General features: G+C 43.8%; 1 protein-coding gene across 3 annotated transcripts in view; it reads right to left on the bottom strand.

Moving 5' to 3' along the window:
• The window catches only part of LOC101879541 (electrogenic sodium bicarbonate cotransporter 1), a 163005-nt gene that overhangs the window by 71017 nt on the left and 70047 nt on the right, over window positions 1–21941 (bottom strand). For 2 of the 3 annotated variants that reach the window (XM_034062759.1, XM_034062761.1), the window contains 3 exons: window positions 10867–11002; window positions 4554–4714; window positions 1579–1758 (listed from right to left, as the gene is read on the bottom strand). In XM_034062759.1, coding sequence (XP_033918650.1) covers window positions 1579–1758; window positions 4554–4714; window positions 10867–11002 — 477 coding nt within the window. The remainder of the gene's footprint in view (window positions 1–1578; window positions 1759–4553; window positions 4715–10866; window positions 11003–21941) is intronic. The other variant, XM_034062760.1, reaches the window with a different exon arrangement.

The following is a 21941-nucleotide window of genomic DNA, read 5'->3' as shown; positions in this document are numbered from 1 at the left end:
TCCAACTCCTTAGGTAAGCTTTAGCTTGTCTTTAACACTTGAGGTTTTGATGGCTCCTCAAGGACAGACTTTTATTGCAAAAGGAAGAATTCAACATCTTCCATCCACACACAAGGTGACAGAAGCACCTGAGTGACGTGTGCTAAGGACATGTTAGTCTTACATTTTGCCTCCCTTACAGCATGGGATCCTTCTCCTCAAACCAAACCTGTCTATCTTTTCATAGGTCTGGAATGAGTAGTAGTCATGGAGGTGGTAACTGATACTTACAGACACCACCGCAAATAACACTTACGGGTTTTACCTGCAACAGCTATGTCCTTCTGTTAACAAAAAGCAGATACCTCCCATGCAAACAAGGGGGACACAATGGAAAGACCCAAAGAATGTGCTGGAAAGAACATGGTTTCTTAATCCTGACTGAAAACAAACACAAATTACTTGCTGGGTGCCCAGTCACTATATGACTGAGGACATTCCCTTGATTCATGTTATTTAGTCTGTGTTATTCACTCAATCACTATATTATTGAGGCACTCATACATGACATTGAGAGCAATAAATATTCTTCACATGCACATACACACCTGATGCAAAAGCAAAGGATGATTAAAGTAGGAAATATTGAGAGTATGATACTAGGTTAGGGAGAAATGTTAGGGCAAGTTTTAGAAGCAGAACACAGGAAGCTAAGAGGCCTTACACGTAGCAATAAGAAAACAATTTCTTTGCTTACTTTAATTTCTTTTCTTCATTTATTTTAAAATGGCAACTTGTAGAGAAATTCCCAGACTCCAGCAGGAGGCAGGTGACAGAACTCTAAGATGTGACAGTAGGTTTAAACCTCCTCTTTTTGGATTGCCACAAGTAAGAAGGCTGAAAATCTCAATACATGATTAAGTCCAGAGCCACTGCCAAGGCCTCTATAGCTGTTTGCATACACACACACACACACACACATTTCAAGGCACCACTACAAACATGACACTACCTATTACGGTGTTTTTAGGGAAAAAGAGACATATTCACAACATACACCACAAAACAATATTAGGATGAATGAAGCAAGATGGAAATCAGCTTTACCCACACTGGACAACAATTGTATGGCAATAAAGTTCAAGCTAGATGATACTGTCACCTAATTTTTGATTAAGAGGGCCATTGACACAATCTGTTGCAGAAATCAAGCGTGCATGAGAGCTTCATCTCTACACAAACATTTCAGATGATTGCCCTTTAAGGTTCAAGGCATGGTTGGAGCTATTTGTAAATCTCTCTTTCCTATCATTGTTCCTACACCATCTCCTACTTATCAGCTGACAGAATATCTCTCTGTCTTTTCCTGTGCCTCCTGCCTGCCACATCCCCCTCTCTCCCTCTCAGTCCAGTGAAGATAGGGTTAGAGCAACGTGCCACAGCCAAAGCAGCCTTCCAGAGCCCACCACTGACATGTCGCCAGCATGGGTCTCACTATGTTAGAAAAGCATTGTCAAGGCAACGTGGTTAGTTGTTGGCAGGCAGGTTTGGTGGGTTGCTTTGAAAGGGAAAGCCATAGCCAGGTAGCCTCTGCATTACCATTATCTGGGTTGGAAAACATCCTACTTGCACTGGAGACGGTCTTCCCGATGTCAGCCAGAGAGCGCAGGTTGGATTTCTTGGTCTGGTGCCGGTGCTTCCTGAGCAGTGTATAGGTGACTTTGTCCTTCAGTTCTGATTTCAAAAGCCCCGTCTCGATCTGATTGTCAACGATCATTTCTGTTGCAGTTGAGGGAGAGGATAATTAATCACAGAGCACAGGACTTGATGCATCAAGGGTGTGCAGCAGGAGAGAGAGGGATCATTTCCATCCTATCTTATTGAAGACTTTCCTTCCCATCTCAAAATCAACACTAGGTTTTGCCATTCTATTTTTAATGGGAATCTCTTCCAAACATTTCTTTTGAAATGGAACATGAACATTTCCATCCAGCAAAACCCATCAATCATCAGCATGCTCCATGCCTGGCAGTGCTCGAGCTCAGGCTGGATGTGACCTTGAGCAACCTGGTCTAGTGGAAGCTGTCCCTGCCTGTGGCTGGGGGTTGGAACTAGATGAGCTTTAAGGTCCCTTCCATGACATAACCCAAACCACACTATGATTCTATGGGCCTATTGCACTGAGACTCCCCTCTTTTCATGCACACCAGTGAGCTTATCTGAAATCACCTGTACTCAGGATAAGATGGTTCATGGTTAAGAAAGAGAATCTCCTCTGACCCTGTGCTCTTTTGTGAAGAAGCTACAACTACATTGCAAGTTTCAGTAGGCTCCCAAAAATAACATGGTAAAACTTCTACTGAATTCAACAAGGCTGAGTTCACCTCACAGGCCTCCAAGAAAACCTAATCTAATGACAGGAACAAGTCTTAGACATGAGGAACTAATTAAATCACTCACTCTCAGAACTGAAGTTAAATGATGGCAACTACAAAAGGCAGAACTTGCTCCAATTGTCACAGGATGAACTATGTGGCTTTGCCTTGAACTGAATCACCAGAAAAAAAACGCTTCCAGGCCACTGCAAACCCATTCACTTCCCATCAATTCTCTCCTTTCTGCTCCCCTATCCCAATGGAGAAACAAAAAAAAAAGGTAGCCAGATTTATTAAGAATCTCTATTGTGCACTAAATCTCACATTAAGTTGTTCCCTTGATTACTTCAGTTGACTTGCTGTCCCCCAAGGGCAAGTGGCAGCTCGGATTTGTCTACTGGTAACTTTTCTTTGTGCTAATAACAAAAGTTACAGGGAAGGGGAGGCAGAACACACATCACATTTGCCTCCTCAGTGAGTCAGGATGCCATCCTCTATGTACTGCCCATGAATTAATGCCTCTTCAGATCACAGAGGGGGAAAGCCTAATTCTTCCACCCAGACTCAGAGAAGGGTGATTATATGGATGTAGGTATCATTACACAAAATGTTTGGCAAAAGGTTTATTTCTGTAAAGTGACAATTTTCTGTAAGCTGTTTTTATAAGTGATTTTGGAATACTTCCTTCAGAAGGACATGTCTTTCTTCATCCAGTTTAACTCTCTCCATCCAGCAAGCATTTCTTCCCTTACATACTTCTGATAGAACACAAATCAACAAAGAGAGCTCTTGGGGTTTTTCTTTCCTGCATGCCACTACAGGACATCAACCAAGTGATGATGACTAAATACATAATTCTGGAAACCAAGTCTGCAGGCTTCTTGAAGATCCCCATCCGCCTGATTAAGGATCTGGCCCACTAAAACTACCTCACTCAGGACAGTGTTACAGCAACAGAAGCCACTGGGATCACCTGGAAATTAGATCTGAGTGTTGAAGAAGGATATTGAAGGTGACACCTCAAAGTGACTTCAAACAGGAATTTAATGTTTGAGGGGTAAAGGTTTGGACCGCTGGCATCATCTGAAGTTTTATGCTGAAGCTGAATGTGCTTCAGAAGGAGCAGGTTTTGGCGGTGGAGTTTTCTTCTATTTCTAATCTTTGCAAAGCTATGCATGTGGATACACAGGCACACAAATAAAGGAAGGTCAATGCCACCAGAAGCACCTACAGAACTAAGCTCAAAGCCCCACAGATAACATCAGAGGCAGCTTTTTTAATTCCAAGCCTTACAAACTAGTACAACACCTGATATCGGATAACTTCATGCTAAAACACTTTTGAGCCTGCTCCCTGAAATTATAATTCAAATCACCTTTTTTTTTTTTTTGGGGGGGGGGGGGAAGTTATTTCATTTTGTTTTCTACAACTCTTCACACAATGGTTTCCAAATTCAGTGCTTTGGTCATATGTACCTCCACTGGATAACTCATTCTTAAAATACATTTCTGTATGTCTTCTTGTACATCAGCAGGAACATGGAGCAGCTCTCAGCAATGTCACCAAATGTCATCCCAGGCCACGGCTCTTTTGACGGCAAAAAAGCTGCCATCCCATTCAGCAGGGTGAAGCAGCAGCAGGTACTGTAGGCTGCTCGTTACCCTCCTTCGCTGGAGAGCCATCCCAGAGCCTCTAGTGGATCACCACCCTGGTACCTCATCCAAAGCAGCCTATGGGCTGACCACGTGGCTGAAACTGCAGTTGTCCTGCACATGCCAGATATCCCTGTCCTGAGAGAGGTGGCCTTCCACATGATAGGTTTCTGATAAGGAACATAAATTCAGTCAATGTGTGCTATTCCTTTCATACACACCTAGTGAGATCTTAGGATACCTACTTCAGGATCCAAATGATTCTATAGAATCACTAAAAACAGTTCAAAGTAAGCATGGGTTAGCACTGAAATTGACTCTTTTACTCTTCGTCCTGATTTGACAATAACTCTGTTAATTTATCTGTTATCCTTCTCCAGGTAATTTCTAGATGTGCCTGCTATTCCTTGGAGGATTATTTCTTTATTCTTCCTTTTACTAAAAAAAGCAGTGCTTTTTTGTTAAAACCATCAGTGAAATCATCATCTGGGTTAACAGTAACTTGCAGGGAAGAGCTGAGAAAAAGAGCCAAGGCAGCTTTACTTACCCACCACCTGCGGGAGAGAAGAAGCCTCCATATCCAGTATTATTGAGCCTTTCTCTATACACGTCCGTAACTCAAACAAGCTGTGCAGGGACAAGGTGGCCACATGAGGTTTGCTCCATCGCTCCCCACCTTGTTCTACCTTCTCCTCAAACTTGATCCACCTACAAGAGGGCAGAGCAACGAGCGTTAGAACTGTTGGCTCCATGCAGACACACATCTCTGAAAGAAGCAAGATGATCGTGGCATGTGGATAAGTTCAATGCACATGTTTTCCCACACATCCATGACCAAGTTGCAAAGGCTTAATGGATTGGTACGTGTCAGCTGAGCTTGTAAACAATGACAGATGGGAGGTAAATCACATTTTCTTAAGTAGCTTTCATCAAGACTAGAGCTACTACGCTTCACTTATGTCTGCTCCAGCCAAGGGTTCACAGGCAGCTTCAGCAATGCAGTGGAGACCTGGTCATTCCCTCCCCAGTCCCTAACCTGACATTGCATCAAACCCACCATGACAACACAGCCACTGCTTTGCCAGCCCCAGTGGAAAGAAACGTGGGTAACTACACTCACACTTGGATAAACTCCAGAGAGCTGAGTAGCACAGCTCCACAAAAACAATGGTAGAGGGGAATATTGGCTATTTCTGGAAATAAACCATAGGATCACAGAATGCTCCAAGGATTGTCTGGTCCAGCCTTTCTTGGCAAACCATAACCTAGACTAGGTATCCTAGGTATTAATAAAGTAATGCTAAAGTGACTTATATTTGTGTATTCAAATCCAGACAAGAAAATTTTAACATCACAGCAGAGAAAAGGAGCCCACCCCAGCCAAATCTGAAGATGTTCTCAGCAGAACAACTGAACCACCACAGGGAAGGACACAAAATGAAGGGGCTTGTTCTTTCCCTCTGCTCCCTAGCTGTTGTTTAATGATTTAACAAAGTAGGTATGGAGAAAAAAAAATACCAAACCAGAAAGCTCATCTCTAGTTGAAAATTAGAGCAAAGGTTAAATCCTGTTCTGTGCAGAACACTCTTTACACCCCTAAAAGCATGTCCTAACAGCAGGCAAGCAGGAAATGTCACTTGCCTGGGGGCTGCAGCTCAGCTCTACCTCCAACCTTGACTCTGCCCTTGGCCTGCAGGGTCTGCATGGGAGAGCTCCAGGATAGAGCAGTCACACTGGCACAGGTTGCCCAGAGAAGCTGTGGCTGTCCCCTCCCTGGCAGTGCTCAAGGCCAGGTTGGATGGGGCTTGGAGCAGCCTGGTCTAGTGGAAGGTGCCCATGGCAGGGGGTTGGAACTGGATGAGCTTTGAGGTCCCTTCCAACCCAAACCATTCTGTAATTCCATGATTTCACCTAGCTCATGCCAGTGTTGAGGTGTCATTTCAGTGTACGTGGGAATGAAAATTCCCCTGACTAATATTAAGGGGATTCTTAAGACAAAAAGCACACAGGTAAAGGCAAGGAAGCTTGTCAACTGCTTCCAAAGAATATTATTAACAGCAAATCACACTGTATTTAATCCTGAAACATGTACTACTTGAGGATTAATCAATTACACTTTTCAACTGCAATAATCTCTGTTTGAGAACTTTTTTTTTAAAGGTGTTTTTTAACTCAATCTGAAAGACTGAAATTAATCTCAGATTCATAATGTTCTATGTAGTTCATCAAACTGAGGTATTTCCTAGGACAGCTCTGGGACCTGGGCAGCTGCAAAGCCAAGGATTTCGAAGACTTATATAGTTAGTGTGACCAAGATGCAGACACCCCACAACAGCATAAAGGCTGGAAACTAGCAAGCATTTGTACTGTCAGTGAAAGTCTATTACAGCTATCAATATTTGCCTTCTGTTTGTTTTTCTCACTATAATCCCCAACACAAACACAATAAACCACATGTGAGCTTGCAGACCTGCCTGGGCTACAGCTGCAGTCCCTACACTACCTCTTTTCACGGTGAGCATTAAAGATCCTCCATGCCCATGGGAAATCCTTTCCAACAAGGAGCCTTCCAAACACCCTGAGGCACCTTTAGGTTCCTAAGTCCCCTCTGCAGCCCTGGTGTGCCCCATCTCCTGTGCAAACCAACGGGAGTGCTCAGCTCAGCAAAGCTGTCTGTGTGCCTTTCCTATGTTTAACACAATGCCTTGGTCTTCAGGGATCATTTTTGTTAAATCTGCTCCTGCAGAACAGCTCTTACACAAGTGAAACTTTGCCAAGTCAGCAGTTCTTCTGAGGGTGTGAATACAGACTTGTACAGCTCTCAGCTTGGTTTCCCAAGAGTTGCAGGCAATGCTATCTGCATCCCAGCAGCAATGCACCGTGTCAGGGCAAAAGATTATCTCCTCTGTTATTTGAGAAAACAAACCATCAAATTACCTTCCTCATCTTTACCCTGCTCTGTGCTTGACATCTCCATGCTCTTCCTGCCTGCCAGCTGTACTTCAACAGCTGGTAAACACTCCTGTGACCACATGAGAGAAGCAGGAAGGTACGACTCAAAACATACACGTTCTGCTATGCCTCTGGGGCCTGGAAATGATGCTGATGGCTCTAGCAAGGCTCTTATGGCTCTGGGGACTTTTGACTTCAGATACTGATCAGCATCACCAAGGCTTGGTGCCACAAGGCTTGGTGCCACAAGGCTATGTGCCACAAATACACTTGGTTTCTTCCAGAATAACGCTATGAATAATCAGAATAAATGCGTGTCAAGGAGCCAATGGTCCAATCGGTGTCCTTTCTGAGAAGACAGCTAGTGTCTCTGCTAACCCAGAGGCAGAAGGCGTCTTAGTTTTACTTGTAAATCTTCAAAAAGTATTGCCTTAAAGGTGTGTTACTATTATAATGTGTAAAAGGTTTGTTAATATTATGTATCAAAGGGCAAAGGATATAAATGCATTGCTTGATAGAGCTTAGGATGAAGCCTTGGGTGATATGGTTTAGTGTGAGGTGTCCCTGCCCATGGCAGGGGGGTTTGAACTAGATGATCTTGAGGTCCTTTCCAATCCTAACTATTCTATGATTCTATGATTATATATGAAAAAAACAGCATCACAGAATCATAGAATCACAGAATGGTTTCTGTTGGAAGGGACCTTAAATCTCACTCAGTTTCAATCGCCTGAGGGACACCTTCCACTAGACCAGGTTGCTCCAAGCCCCATCCAACTTGGCCTTGAACGCTGCCAGGGACAGGACAGCCACAGCTTCTCTGGGCAACCTGTGCCAGAGCCTCACCACCCTCATAGGAGAGAATTCCTTTTTTATATCCAATCTAAATATCCCCACTGTCAATTTAAAGCCATTCCCCCTTGTCCTGTCCCTACAGGTCCTTGTTGAAAGTCCCTCTCCAGGTTTCTTGTAGCCCCTTTAGGCACTAGAACCTGCTCTAATGTCTTCCTGGAGCTTTTTCTTCTCCAGGCTAAGCTCAGCTCTCTCAGCCCATCTTCACAGGAGAGGTGCTCCTGCCCTCTGATGATCCACCATCCCACAGACCTTTCCTTTCCCTTCTCTGTAATCCCATGATCTTTCAAAAATGACATTCCCCACATTATGGCGGGCACATCTAGGTCCCCAAGTGTACGGTACTGAACCTCAAATCAGACTGGTGGCCTCCAGCTGCTTCAGGTCTTTTCCTGCTTCACTCTGTAGCTTGTAACTATCACTCAGATGCAAACATTCACATTAGTGCAAGAACTTATCCATCCTCACCAGATATATTGATTATGAGCACCAACAAAACAAACAAGGAGCACTCAGCGACCCTAAATCTTCAGGTTACCTTTTAACAGCAATAAACTTTCCCTTTTACTGCTCTGTTTCTGATGTGTTGATTGGGATTTGCTGTGAAACCCAGTGTACACTAAGCATATTTCTCCAAGACAGCCCTTTATTGTGAACCATGGCCCAACACCATGATGAGCTAAGAGGCAACAGGACCACACAAAGGAATAGAACATCCTCAAACCCTGGCCATATGCTGATCGTACCTACCACCATAAATGTCACTATGTGCAGACAGACAACTCCAGCCTGTTTATATGGCAGTTGTAACACAGACACCTGAACTCAGATGGATCAAGGACCATGACTGGCAATGAATCAAGAGCAAGGATCTGCAACTCAAGATCCCCTCTGGAAACACCTTTTAATCAGTACCTTTAAGGTTTTGGCTAGAAATTTTCCATGACATGTATCAGTTATTTTTCTACTGACCCAAACAGCTCTGCAATGGATAGCATCATTTGCTACACCCTTTTAATACAAACACTCTTTCCTGACAGCTTTCATGTTCCCCCAAGTCTTGGATTCGAGGACAGCAGCGAGCTCCCCTGCCCTGGTACATCCAGTAGCAGGAGCTGCTCAGTAGCTAACAGAAGGCTCTGTTCAGCAAAACTGAGTCATTTCAGGAAGATACTGAGAAATCCTGAGCAATCATACACCATGAAAGATCACTATCAGCAAACAGGATGCAAGCCAGGGGGTTGGGCTGAGCGTAGGAATTGCACCTCAGCAGGTTGCTCAGATCATGTACTGCATACATGTACCCTTAAAGCAAGAAAATTATGTACATAGGTCCATCTAGCACTTCCACCAAAGACATATGGAAGCACATAAAACCAGAAATAATTTGCTAGAGAAGAAGGAAATCTCCCCTTTTACCTACAGCCACCTGACAGTAGGAGGAGTGCAGGTATAGGCAACTGTAAGGTCCTTTTGATGTAAGAGTGAGGGCTCTTGATCAATGTCCCTCAAGACACAGCAGAGCTTTGTGACCTTACACGCAAGAGACAGGGCATCTTTCTTCCAATGGCTGACATTTGTGGACTTATGGAAAACAGAGCTTCCCAATATTCTTACTATAAAGGAGAGACTGAAGGGACTGCTCATTAAGAAATACCACACTAAGGTCTGAATTTTGAAAAGCTTTAACAACTTGTCATTAAAACCTCTTCCCACAGGGGTTTAATACACAGGGACAGAGGAAAGCATCATTTGCTATAAAAGCAGAGCTGGGCAGAATGGATGACAAAATGCAAGTATTAAACTAATAGCAAGATGGAAGAAAAGCAATAAAGGAATAAGAAAAGGATGACCAACAAGGAAGAAGCTAAAAAGGTGAAATTTAAAAATAGGTTCTCAAAGTGACTGAGAAGTAAAAATAAAGATAAGGGGGCAAACAGGTAGGTGGTGGGGCAGCTCATTACATCACAGGTAAAGAAGATTAAGGTGACCAAACAACATGAGCTAATGATGAGCACAGTCTCGTGCTTAAGGTGCCCTTAAGACTGGGAGATGGGGAAAGAGCTTAGCCCAGCCATAAGAAAGGAAACAAAAAAGCCCCCAGTTAAGTGAGGGGAAGAGGGGAGGTAGAGCCTGGACTGCTCTCTGGCTGGGTGAAATACTACAGTTAGAAACAAACTACATGTGACTTGTGGCAACCAGATAAAAAAAACCCCAACATGTCTAGTTTTTGGCACATTTTTTTGACCAAATCAAGAGCACCATTGAACAGGCAGAAAACCTAACCAAGAAACTCAAAGCAGGTAACTCAACCCAGCATTAACGGACATGCTGAATGAGTTACTTAAAAGAAAAAAAAAAACCAACTTAGGGTTTTTTGCATATTTAAAATGAATTTAATTGGTAACTTGCTAGGAGAGAGATACAGTTAAAATTTCCCAACTGGTGGTGTGTGGTGGGGTCAGGCGCGAATCTACTGAAGTACGTTAGACACATGTGCAGAAGCTTTGTTCAGGCACAGATTTCTGACAACTCTGGACAAGACACTGCCATTCTTCGCAAAGTACAAACAAGCCCATAAGTCAGTTTGCTCTCCAGAAGCAAACTATTCAAAAAAATCCTAGACTGGTTTGGGTTGGAAGGGATCTTAAAGCTCACACAGTTCCAATTCTCTGCCATGAGCAGGAACACCTTCCACTAGACCAGGTTGCTCCAAGACCTATCCAGCCTGGCCTTGAACACTGCCAGAGATGGGGCAGCCACAGCTTCTCTGGGCAACCTGTGCCAGTGTGTCACCACCCTCACAGGGAGGAATTTCTTCCTAATGTTTAATCTAAATGTCCTCTCTTTGAGCACTGGCAGTCTATTTTTTTTTGTGTTAAAGGAATATTTAAACAACCCCCTGAATTCTCTCTTTCACTAAAGAAAGGTATGCAGGCTCCTTGCAGTGGATTCCCCAAGCACAGGTATTGCCCCAGTGGAATCTAAGAAAAGAATTTCCCACACAGTCCTGTGTAGGTGCACTGCCCTTTTGGGGTAAAGGAAAAGTAACCCACCTTGCAGTCTCCTTCCACTCCATCTCTTGCCCATCGATGGCCAGAAGCTCATCCAGCTCCGTGAAGAGCTGTGGAGGTGCCGGGCTGTCATCTTCCTCTCCAAGGATGAAGCGGATGCGTTCAGCAGCGGGGGAGACTGCAGAGGTGAAAATACTGCGGTTAACAGCCTGAGAGACGACCAGGGATGTGCGGCTCCTTTCTTTCCCCTTCTCCCCAAAGCCATTCAGCTGTTTCTCCAGGCTGTCCTTTCCATTTGACATCCTAGGCGTTGCAGACGGAGGATATGTCTACCTCCCCCTCTCCCCTTCCTTGCTTCTCACTTCAATTCTTAAAACTTCCAGCTGGGAGTAAAGTTCAGGAAAACTTGCCTCTTCCTACAGTCCTTAACTATGTTAGAGCAATCTGTAACCCTTGTAAAAAAGCACTATCAAGCTCAAAACCAATATGCTCTATGGTGCGTGCTCAAGGACCTTGCATACTCTGAGTATGTGAGATCCTTCACCCTCTTTTTTATACGACGTAAAACCAGTTTCAGCCAAGCTACTTTGGGGCTTGCTTGTGACAGCATCCCATAGCTGGCTTCCCCCTCCCTGCCAACAAGGATCTGGGCACCCATTGGCCTGCAAGGCAGGCTGTGACCTCTCCAGAGCTAGCACTGGAGAACATGGGAATATTTAACAGAAAGGTTGTCTCATCTATACATGAAGAATGCGACCCAATGCATTTAGTCAGGCACCAATGCACTGCAAGAAAACAACCTTTCCTATTGGGAAAAGGCTGCCTGTTTAGGTAAAAGAAACCGTGTTCAACACAACCGTACAACCACAGTTCATTTGCACTATTAGCTCAAGAAAAATTAGCAGAAACCCCTTCCAGGGATGAATCACATGCATTGATTCAAATTAAAACCCCAAAACATCTCCATCCACATCCCAAGACCTAAGAGCTTCTCCCAGAGACAACTGGAGCTCATGCCCCAAGAGTCACCTTGCTGGAGGACTTCTGGGGGTCTACAGGTTTTTTTCTGATCCTATCACCTTAAAGCAAAGGTGTGATCATGTGGAATTTTAAGACAGACATCCTTTAGGCTGAATGTTTATTAGCATTAGAGTTAAACAGCAGACTATGAACTTTGAACAGTTCTGCTAAAACCTTCTTTCTTTTCAAAAGATCAGCTGCCTGTCTGTTGCAAAATAATTAATGACACCAGGTGTCCAATCACTATTGATTTTTCCAGGGTAAACACAGTCTCAATTTGTAATGTGAAGAAAGGAACCAGTAAGAAACATGCCCTTTCCTCCACTTTTGGATTTTTTAAGAAACTTTCATAGCTTTCCTCTTAAATTATTCAGCAAAGGTTGATGCAAATGCAGTTCTTCATCAGTTAGGGTGATGATGCTTTCATAATATAAACCACATTTCTATTGTAAGTCTATTTGCAGCCATGAGTGCCCTTGTAGTTCCCTGGGCACCCAAGAACTTGCCCCATGCTTGCTCTGCAGCTCAGGTTGAAGGGATAACAACACACAAAGCCACACATCTGGAAACCACTATGATCACAGACTGGTTGGGGTTGGAAGGGACCTTAAACCTCATCTAGTTTCAAGCCTCTGCCATGAGCAGGAACACTTTCCACTAGACCGGGTTGCTCCAAGCCCCATCCAACCTGGCCTTGAACACCTCTAGGGATGGTATCCAGCGTACAAGTTGCTGGGCACCTGAGCAGCCACCAGTCTTTTGGCTTTAAATGTTTATAGAGGAGCCACGTGTCCCTTCTTTAACATCACAACCCAGCACCAGAGAAGGCAACCAATGAGCAGGTCCTCAGAGTACTGCATGTCCTGCTAAATGGGCTGAAAGTAATTTCCTTCTTGCACTTCAACAGGAGCAGGAACATTTACAAGCTTCTCCTTTCCCCTGTCATAAAGTCCTCAGCAGCATTGCCTTTCATCACAGATCCCATTAAGAAAATCTCTGAAAGCTTTGACTACCCTTGAGGACAGAGCACAGCAGTCCAGCCTCCCTATCTGCCAGCTAGTTATATCCGTCTGTGTTTTCCAACACTACCATCATGTATGCACAGCTGCAAGCCACTGAGGGACCACATACCAGTGCTGGTCTGCATGTACATCCTGGTGATATCCCACTACTATCTGCCCAAGCTCATAATTTCAAGGGTACCATTTTGTCATCATGGTTACCTCAACCACAACTGTCTCAGAACATGTGCTACAGCAGCTTTCCAACACCAACCAAGTGGTCTGTGCCTCTGTCACTACAGCGTGTAAGCCACACGTCCCCCACCATCCAGTAACATTCCCCATTGGCTACTTCCCATCGGTCCTTCCTTTGAGAAAACCCACCACTTCCCACAATAAAAAGAAAAGCTTGCTTTTGATGTGCTCCTAACAGGAGAGAAAAACATTGCTAAACTGAATTTATGACATCCAGCCATAGAAAATTAGACATTAACCTTCTCTTTTATATACACTTATATATTTACTTACAACCTTACACGGTTATATACTTATATATACTATATAACCACTAGCTCTTATAGAATTTTTTTTTCCAGATATATTTCTCAGAATCTCTGAGGTGCATGAGTATTTGATTATCTGGGCTGGATGTAACAGATATACTTTGCAGAACACTTCCAAAATAGATCTGCAAACACATAACCTTACGCATGAAAACTGTCCTTGCAATTATAAAAGAAATTTGGACTAAAAACCTGCATCCAAAACATGGTTAAAACAAATATTAGTCTAAATAATTACAATTATCCTATTCTAAAAATACAATTAGCATTTGAGATCATCTTTACACAGGTAACCCCAATCAACTGCTGGTGCCTGAAGCTTGTGCTGAAGCATCTAACCCGAGTGGAAGGAGAAAAGGTTTGGTTTCCCTTAAATTGCTTTGAATTCAGATGAAGACCACCACCATCAAGTGGTTGCCCCTCTTCAGCCATCTGATGGATTCACAGCAGTGGAAAGAGCCTGGGGAATTTAAGATGGATGACTACAGCTGATGGCGGATGGTATCTGAACTCTGCTGCCATCCTCCACATGAAGAGCAAGACCTGCTGATAGAGTACACATAATGGGCATATTCCATCACCTTTCCCCTCAGTCTGCACTAATAACTCTCAACATACTCTTATATTCTGAACTGAATTTAAATATCACAGCTAGGAAAGCAGTAACATAAATTTACATACTATCACTTCAAAAAGCGATATGGAGCACTGCAAGTGGCTGGTACGTGGATTGAACAATAAGGCAAGTGACTGTATAGCTCACTGGCTGCAGCCAACAGGAAAATAATCTCTTTTCAGTCATTTTGAAGAGGTTTTCTCACATGGGAGTGGGACCCTGATAATCAGTTCCATAATATGATAATTCATATTATCATATGATAATCATAATAACATGATGAGTGCCAACTCATCATCAGGGACTGTAGTGACAGGACATGGGGTAATGGGTTAAATCTGACAGAGGGGAGATTCAGGTTAGATATAAGGAAGAAATTTGTTACTGTGAGGGTGCTGAGACACTGGCACAGGTTGCCCAAAGAAGCTGTGAATGCTCCATCCCTGAAAATATTCAAGGCCAGATTGGATGGGGTTTGGAACAACCTGACCTAGTGGAAGGTGTCCCTGCCCATAGCAGGGGCTTGGAACTAAATGATCCTTAAGGTCCTTTCCAACTCAAACCATCCTGTGATTTCTATGGTTCTGTAATTCCACAACCACCCGTAACACTTCGATCACTGAACTGCATCATGAGAGGAACTGCAGAAATGCTCCCACCAAACCTAAATGTGCATCATACATTACCCTTCCTTTCTCCTCTTCCTTGTTTTTTTGCTAATTTCCTATTAGCTGCATTTAGCGCAGATGATAAGGTTCAAAACCCAATTAAGGCATTTGCTGGGTCACAGGTCTCCTCTGGCTTGCTTTACCACATGTTCTTTATTGCAATTCTGTAGGTTAATGGGCCGTTCATAGGTTGTTTATGCGCTCTCTTTAGCAAGAACATATTTTCATCTTAATCTCCAGAGCGAACACTATGTGCTCAGTGCGGGGCCGACAGCTCACTATCAGGCTTAGGAACCATACAGCAATTAACCCAGGGGTTGAACTCCACAGACCTCCCCCTGCCTGACCTTTGAGCACCAATCTCCCAGCCTTGACCATCACCTCTACTCAATCTACCCAGTTTAGGAGCTGCTGGAACCAGCACCATTAACGACAGGAACAGCTGCTGCTGAGTCTTTTTAATATTGTATTCCTTGCTATCACATTCGAGAAGTGACCTGCTGATCAACAGACATATGTAGCAGAGAAAATGCTAATCCACAGATTTAGATGGCTGGGATTATATTTTTCCTCTGAATGGGAGAGGAATTATGATATTAATTGCACATAGCAAACATGTAAACAGAGGCATTGCCATACATAAATGATACCTCTTACCTCCCCCCTTTTCCCTTTCCTGTTCTTATATTCAGTCACAAGTGGTCCATGAGGCAGCTTATAAAATACATCACTTGCAGGAGAGAAGGAACACGTCAGCAATTTCTCCTAGTTCAGTTCAGGCCAATTATGAGTACAATGCACACCCTTGGGTTCCCAAAGGCAAAAATCCATCTCCATCAGCAGCAAAAAGTCTCAGGGAGCTCAGAAATAGATGCAGACACATTCTGGCATGACACTTCAAGTCAGCCATGGCTGAACTTCCCATCCCCATGTCACTCCCTGAGTATCCTAAAATCACCTCCTGCTGCAGTGCCAAGCTACAAGTGCCTCACTTGTCGCGGATGGGAGATGGTTTATGCCTTGCTGCCAAGGCATACAATACTGCCTTGGGATGACCTGCACATCAATACAACCCTTTTGTGTTGATGTACAGGTAAAACAGCCTCTTCTCCTATCAGCCAACACTGTTTTCCTACAATTTTTTCACCAGGGACACTTCTAAACACACCTGGGACCAGCAACTCTGTCAAATGCTCCCTCCACTCAAGGCCAAAGAGAGTAACACAAAGTTCTCTGCTACTTTGAAGTACTTTGGCAGCTACAAACCCTCCAGAGACCCGCTGTTAATCCTTCCTCAAAGCCTCTGGTGACATTATCAAGGAAGGTTATTTGTCAAACATGCTTTCCATATAACAGTTAGTGAAACAGGACATGATTATACTGCCATTAATTTCTGGGGTTGCCCTCATCAGCCCAAACTTGGTTCAAATTCACCTGAAGTCAGAGTGAGCTAGTTAAGTGAAACACTTTTATCCAGTTTCAAGCCATTTTCTTTCTAGTTTAGCTGACTTGAGTTCCAAAATTACTCCATTACCCAAAACAATTTAAATTGTGTGTTAATGTCGATACAGGATCTTATGCATTTTAATCAATTCCCTTGATTTATAGCTTTATCAACTGCCATACATTTTCCTGTCTCTTCTTGCACAGACAAGCCCTGGTACCCTTTCACAACAGGGATGTCATCAGAAGCAGCAGAAACCTGCTCCAGTGCTGACTGCATATTGCTGATAAGACCAGAATCCACCCTATCTTGATTTTGCAGTGAGATTCTTGCTCTACATCTACCTGGCTTGATTAATACAGGAAAGAGCTAGGTTAGTTACTCTATTTGGCAAAAATTGTGGAGGTAGGCTGCTGAATTAAGACCAGGTTATGATCTGACAGTGAAAATGTGAGATGAGGTATAAGAGCACACAGGGAAGTCTTTTATGGCTCACAGTTTTACCAGCTTTCTTGAAAGACTAACCCAAACAGAATCATACCTCAAACCAGGAGTCACTGAAAATCACCATCTTGGACATCTTCACCAGTTCATGGAGGGCATCTACATGATAATGATGGCTGCCCCACCCCCGACAGTGTTCAAGGCCAGGTTGGATGGGGAAAGTAGAAGGTGTCCCTGCTCATGACACTGGATTGGAAACGGATGAGCTTTAAGGTCCCTTTCAAACCAAACCAGTCTGTGATTCTATGATCTGACACACCAAGCCAAGCCCACAGGGTAAGGCAACAGATGCCCTCTCAGTGTACTAGAAACACTATTCAGTATTTCAGGAGCACTGCTCCCATTAGAGTGTGGCACACAGACTCTCCATGCTATACTTGCATCTTCACAGGTAGGAACTGTTGTTCCCATTATGGAAGAGACCACGGTCAAATCAGGCAATACCAGTTTCTGCAGAACAAGCCAGGTGATAACTGATTTCCTGAAGCCCTAAGTGCTCTACCTAATGCAAGCATTCTTGAATTCCACTGAATAAGCCAACTGCACCAAGACTTCCACATCACATCAGTTTCACAGAAATGCTTGGACCTGAAATCACCAGTCAGTGACCACCCATCAGGCCTCTCGGAACCCACCTCTGGGTCATCAACTCTCCAGCTAATTGCTCTAAGTAAGCATGAGAATTTCCTTTGTTCTGATTGGGTTTATTTCAGAGAAACCCCATTACTTCCTGACCCTGTGCCAGTGCTGGCTGGCTGTAAGGCAGATTAGACTTGTCCACAGGCAGAGCCTGGTAGCCTGTAGGGAGCACTCACATTACCCAGATCCCATCCTGGATCACTTCTTCCACAACTACAAAAGCAGCAAATGCTTTCAAGCTACTTGATCCATCTTGAAGTAAATATCCCCCATCCCTGGACCATGACCATTTCCAGCATATAATGAATAGCACAGACTGCCTCCTAATAATTCTTTTTTTGCTGGACTATTGCACTGCATGATTATACATGTCCTGCTCTAAGCTCCTCTGCAGCATGTGGCATATATTAAGTCTTTGATCTGCAAAAAATCTTCAGTATTAGACAAATGCTTAGTAATAACGTTCTCTTGAGTGCCAGAGGAATGGCAGCTTTTACGTAACAATTTGCTGAGTGTTCCCAGCTCCTTCAGTGCTGTTGAGATCACGTACAGAAGTTTTGTCTACAGATATTTTATTCACAGAATCAGAGACTGGTTTGGGTTGGAAGGGATCTTAAAGTTCATCCAGTTCCAACCCCCCTGCCATGGGCAGGGGCACCTTCCACTAGACCAGGTTGCTCCAAGCCCCGGCCAGCCTGGCACTGAACACTGACAGGGATGAAGCATTGTTACTATCATCGTTATTATAATCATTGAAACATCCCTTGGAGATACAGGAACAGAAAAAAGACTCTTCTTCCAAAAATCTCTCATCTATAGCAGACAGCTCATATGGACATGGTGTGCAATGTGGACCATATCTGGCAATCTTTTAAACAAAACAAGCATCATCCAATGAAAATGTCAGTCAGTAGTAATATAAATATTTAATATATTAACAAACTGAGTCTCTGCCTCCTCAAATCCATGAAGGCTCTGTTTTCAAGGGGGTGGAATTGGCTGTACGGGGACCATGCAATTCGCCATGGGTGTGCCATAGCTAGATGTTCAGCAGCAGTTTCTAGATTCCAACCTGCTAGAAAACGGGGAAATGTCCCTTTCTCCATCACTTTGTTTTAATTGTCTAGATTCACCAAGTGCCATTTTTAATTCAATCAAAGGCAATGATGACTCTGTTCCCCATTTTTACTAAAGGACTGAACCATAATTCTGTACCATAGGCTGTGTCCTGTAAGAAACCATACTGTTTATAAGCCCTGTCATGATTTAAACCACATAACAAGCAATTCATTACAAAATATGGGTAACAAGGCTATTTTTTTATTAGTTCTGGAGGTCATTCATCTCACTTCATGTTGTGGGAAACTGCTATAGCAGCACATTTTTAAGGAGCTATTACTGAGCATTTGCCAAAAAGACTTTAATAAAGAGCTTTCTCTTTATTAAAGAGAAACCTCCTGTTCCTCTGGTGAGCAAATAAAGATAGCATTTTCTTTTCCACTGTAACACAGCTCCCTCAAAGGTAATTTTAAAGCTGTTTTGATGAGATGTCCCCAAGTAAATATTGTCATTTTACCAGCTACAAGCCCCCTGCCAAACTATTAATTCAGTTTACCCCAATCATTCACCTGTGCCCCCTTTTTTAGGCAATGGTGCAAGTACAATGACATTTTTAAGGACACAGCTACAACAGCTCCAGGCTCTTCTGAATTCAAGCTTCCATGCAGTGACAAGAAGAAACTTCCTCTCCCTCCCTGCCCTTTAAAACCAGCCCTCTGGCTGCAATAGAGAATTTTATGCCTATTAAGCTCTTCCCACAAGCAAGGTTTCATCATTGTCTATTTGTCCTATTCAATCAATCTCCACATCAGCTCTGACCATTTCAGCACTTCTCCAAGTTGTCTTCTTAACAGAAGGGAACCAACCCGCAGAGGCAGGAAGCCAAGTGCAAGCGTGTGGGGATTTTCACTATTGCTTCCTGCAGCTTCAGTGTGTGCCAGCCGAGCCCTTTGTCCCATGAGCTTTTCAGCCAGTGTCTCCGGATGAAATGGAGCCCAACCCCGTTGCCAGGCAGTGTTTCAGGGAGCACTGAATGTCTCTGGCATCCAACACTTTTTGCTTCCAATTCTTTTCATATTGCCCCCTCTGTTTTAAACACTGCCAAATACCTTGTTCACTTCAGGGGTGGAGAGGAAAACACATTATTCTGTACAATCATTACAGGAGACGAACTGGTTGTCTGAGAGCAAAATATATGCACTGAGTTCTGCAGGTGGCTATTCTTCCACGATCACCTTCAAACCCCACATCAGAGAATGATGCCACAGGCTCCCATTAGCTGCGAGGCTCAAAAGCACAAATTACTATGGGGGAGAAGACGGGGGGAGAGCTAAACAAACGAGGCGTGACTTCTGCATTGCCTTGCACACAGGACTATTATTTACAAACTGGTTATCCATGGCTGGATCCCATTCGAGTGGTTTCATTTGGCAGAGGTGCAAGCGGCAGGATGAAGTGTCAGGGGTCAGAGACCCAAGCTGGGTCACAAACCTGGCAGAACAACTAACAAGAGAAGCCCTATCAAGGTGAATCTCATTTTCAAGGCTGAAAAATGCTTCAGCATCCATAATGTGATCTTCTTTTTACTTATCAAAAGGTAGTGTTTGTTACTGGGCATCATTCTGAGCAGCAGCGAATAGAGGTCTCCTTCTTGGGTTGCACAGTGGTCCACACAGGGAAAATGAAGATAAAAAGTAGTATGAAGAGGTGTCTATTGCTGATATAACTACAGTTTTCCCCAGAGTTGGTAGTGGTTGTGGAAGATGACCCCTTTCTCCATAAGGCAGAGGTGAGGGATATGTGCTGACTGTTCTAATGTACATATCTCCATGATACACACATTAACGTGTGAATTCAGTAGCCAAAACCCACTCAGTGCTCAGGAGGCCACCTCACCTTGAGTATCAGCATGAGTAAGGTGCCAGCCTCCTAAGAGATGCTTTGAAAAAGCACAGCTTTTCCTTTTTTTCCATCACCTTCTGAAAAGCCTCATTCAGTGACAAACAGCCCTTTTGGTTCTCAAAGGTTAACAGCCGCTTATCTAAACTGCTGCAGAGCCACTGAGAACTCAGACAATGCCTCCTTTGACTGGGAGAGCAGCAGGACTTGGCCTGACAGGGCAGTTACAAAACCCATTACTTTCATGTCTGGATGTTGGTTTTCCTTTCCCTTTACCTCACACTTCTCTACTGCAGCAAAGCAAGTTTGACCAAGTAGATCCATCTTTTCAGACCCGTGCTTTTAGTCCGTCTTCTACATCCTGAAAAAAGCCCATCCTCAGCACTTCCCTCACTTGGCATCCCTGGACACATTACAATCGTCCTGATGAAATTGTCACTGTCTGTTAGCAGCGTGGCAAAGCAAAGCTTTTGGTGGATAAATCACTTCTGTGAGGGCATTTTCTTTTTCTCTCTAAGTCAAAACAATTCAGAGCAGGGCTCTTGCAGTGGCATTTCAGTAGCAGAAAGACCCTATTGAGATCCAGGCACAATAACCAGTTTGGTTCCTGCCTTTAAAAATTAACCAACATTAACTTCAGGCTCAGAGCAGCTCCAGGCTGCCAGCAGCACACTCCTTCCAACTGGCTTCCCAGAAAGAAACTCCTGATTCAACTTGTTCTCTCTCAAAAGCCTGGTGACATTTCTACAGCTTTCTCTCTTCACCCGTTTCCCCTTGCAACAGCAAGCAGAGTTCAAGCTTCTGCCTCCTTTTTACTTGTAGCTTCACAAACTCACCCCTACCTCCTACATGAGCCTGTAAACCCTCCCCTACAGGTAAGAAAAATCAGCTGCTCAATATCACTCACACCATAAACTTGGAAGGTTGCACATTTAGATCCTGATGACAGGAGGTCCACAGAGGCCCATATTTTGAAATGTCTAATATAAGCTCCCAAATGGCAGATCGTCTCTCGTTAACAAGGGAAGGGAGCTTAACTGTCAAGGCACCACAAGGCAGGCATTTTTGCCAATGAAGAATCATAGAATCATAGAATAGTTATGGTTGGAAAGGACCTTAAGATCATCTAGTTCCAACTCCCCTGCCATGGGCAGGGACACCTCACACTAGACCGTGTCACCCGAGGTCAACAGCAGAAGCAAATACTGGAGAAAGGAAAAGAAGCTGAGATAAAAGAAGTTTGTAAAAATAAAAATAAAACCAAGAGAAGGGCAATTAAATTTCTAAATGCCCCATCCCTGGCAGTGCTCAAGGCCAAGTTGGTTGGGGCTTGGAGCAACCTGGTCTAGTGGAAGGTGTCCCTGCCCATCGCAATAGAGGTGGAACTGGACAGGCTTTGAGGTCCTTTCCCACCCAAACCCTTCTATGATTTTATGACAAATGCTCATGAGAAGCAATGAGCTAGCAATATACACCCTTCCCTGGCTCCAAGTCAACTGGCCAGGCTTTATGGTTGACCCTGACTTCTACTGCACTGAAGAGGAAAGAGCTTTTCTCATCAGACTCCAAAGTACAAGAATGAAAATTGACTCGGGCAAGGCAACAGCTTCAGTGGATTTGGTAAGGGCTCACCTAAACTGGAAAGCAGCTTTACTGCTTTTAGCAAATTTCTGTAAGTCAGTCAACTAAATATAAAATATTTCC

This window comes from Melopsittacus undulatus, chromosome 5 (assembly GCF_012275295.1).
Source record: "Melopsittacus undulatus isolate bMelUnd1 chromosome 5, bMelUnd1.mat.Z, whole genome shotgun sequence".
In the NCBI taxonomy this organism is placed as follows: Eukaryota; Metazoa; Chordata; class Aves; order Psittaciformes; family Psittaculidae; genus Melopsittacus; species Melopsittacus undulatus.
Note: the sequence above shows the minus strand (reverse complement) of the source record. Positions and strands in the feature narration are given on the sequence as shown.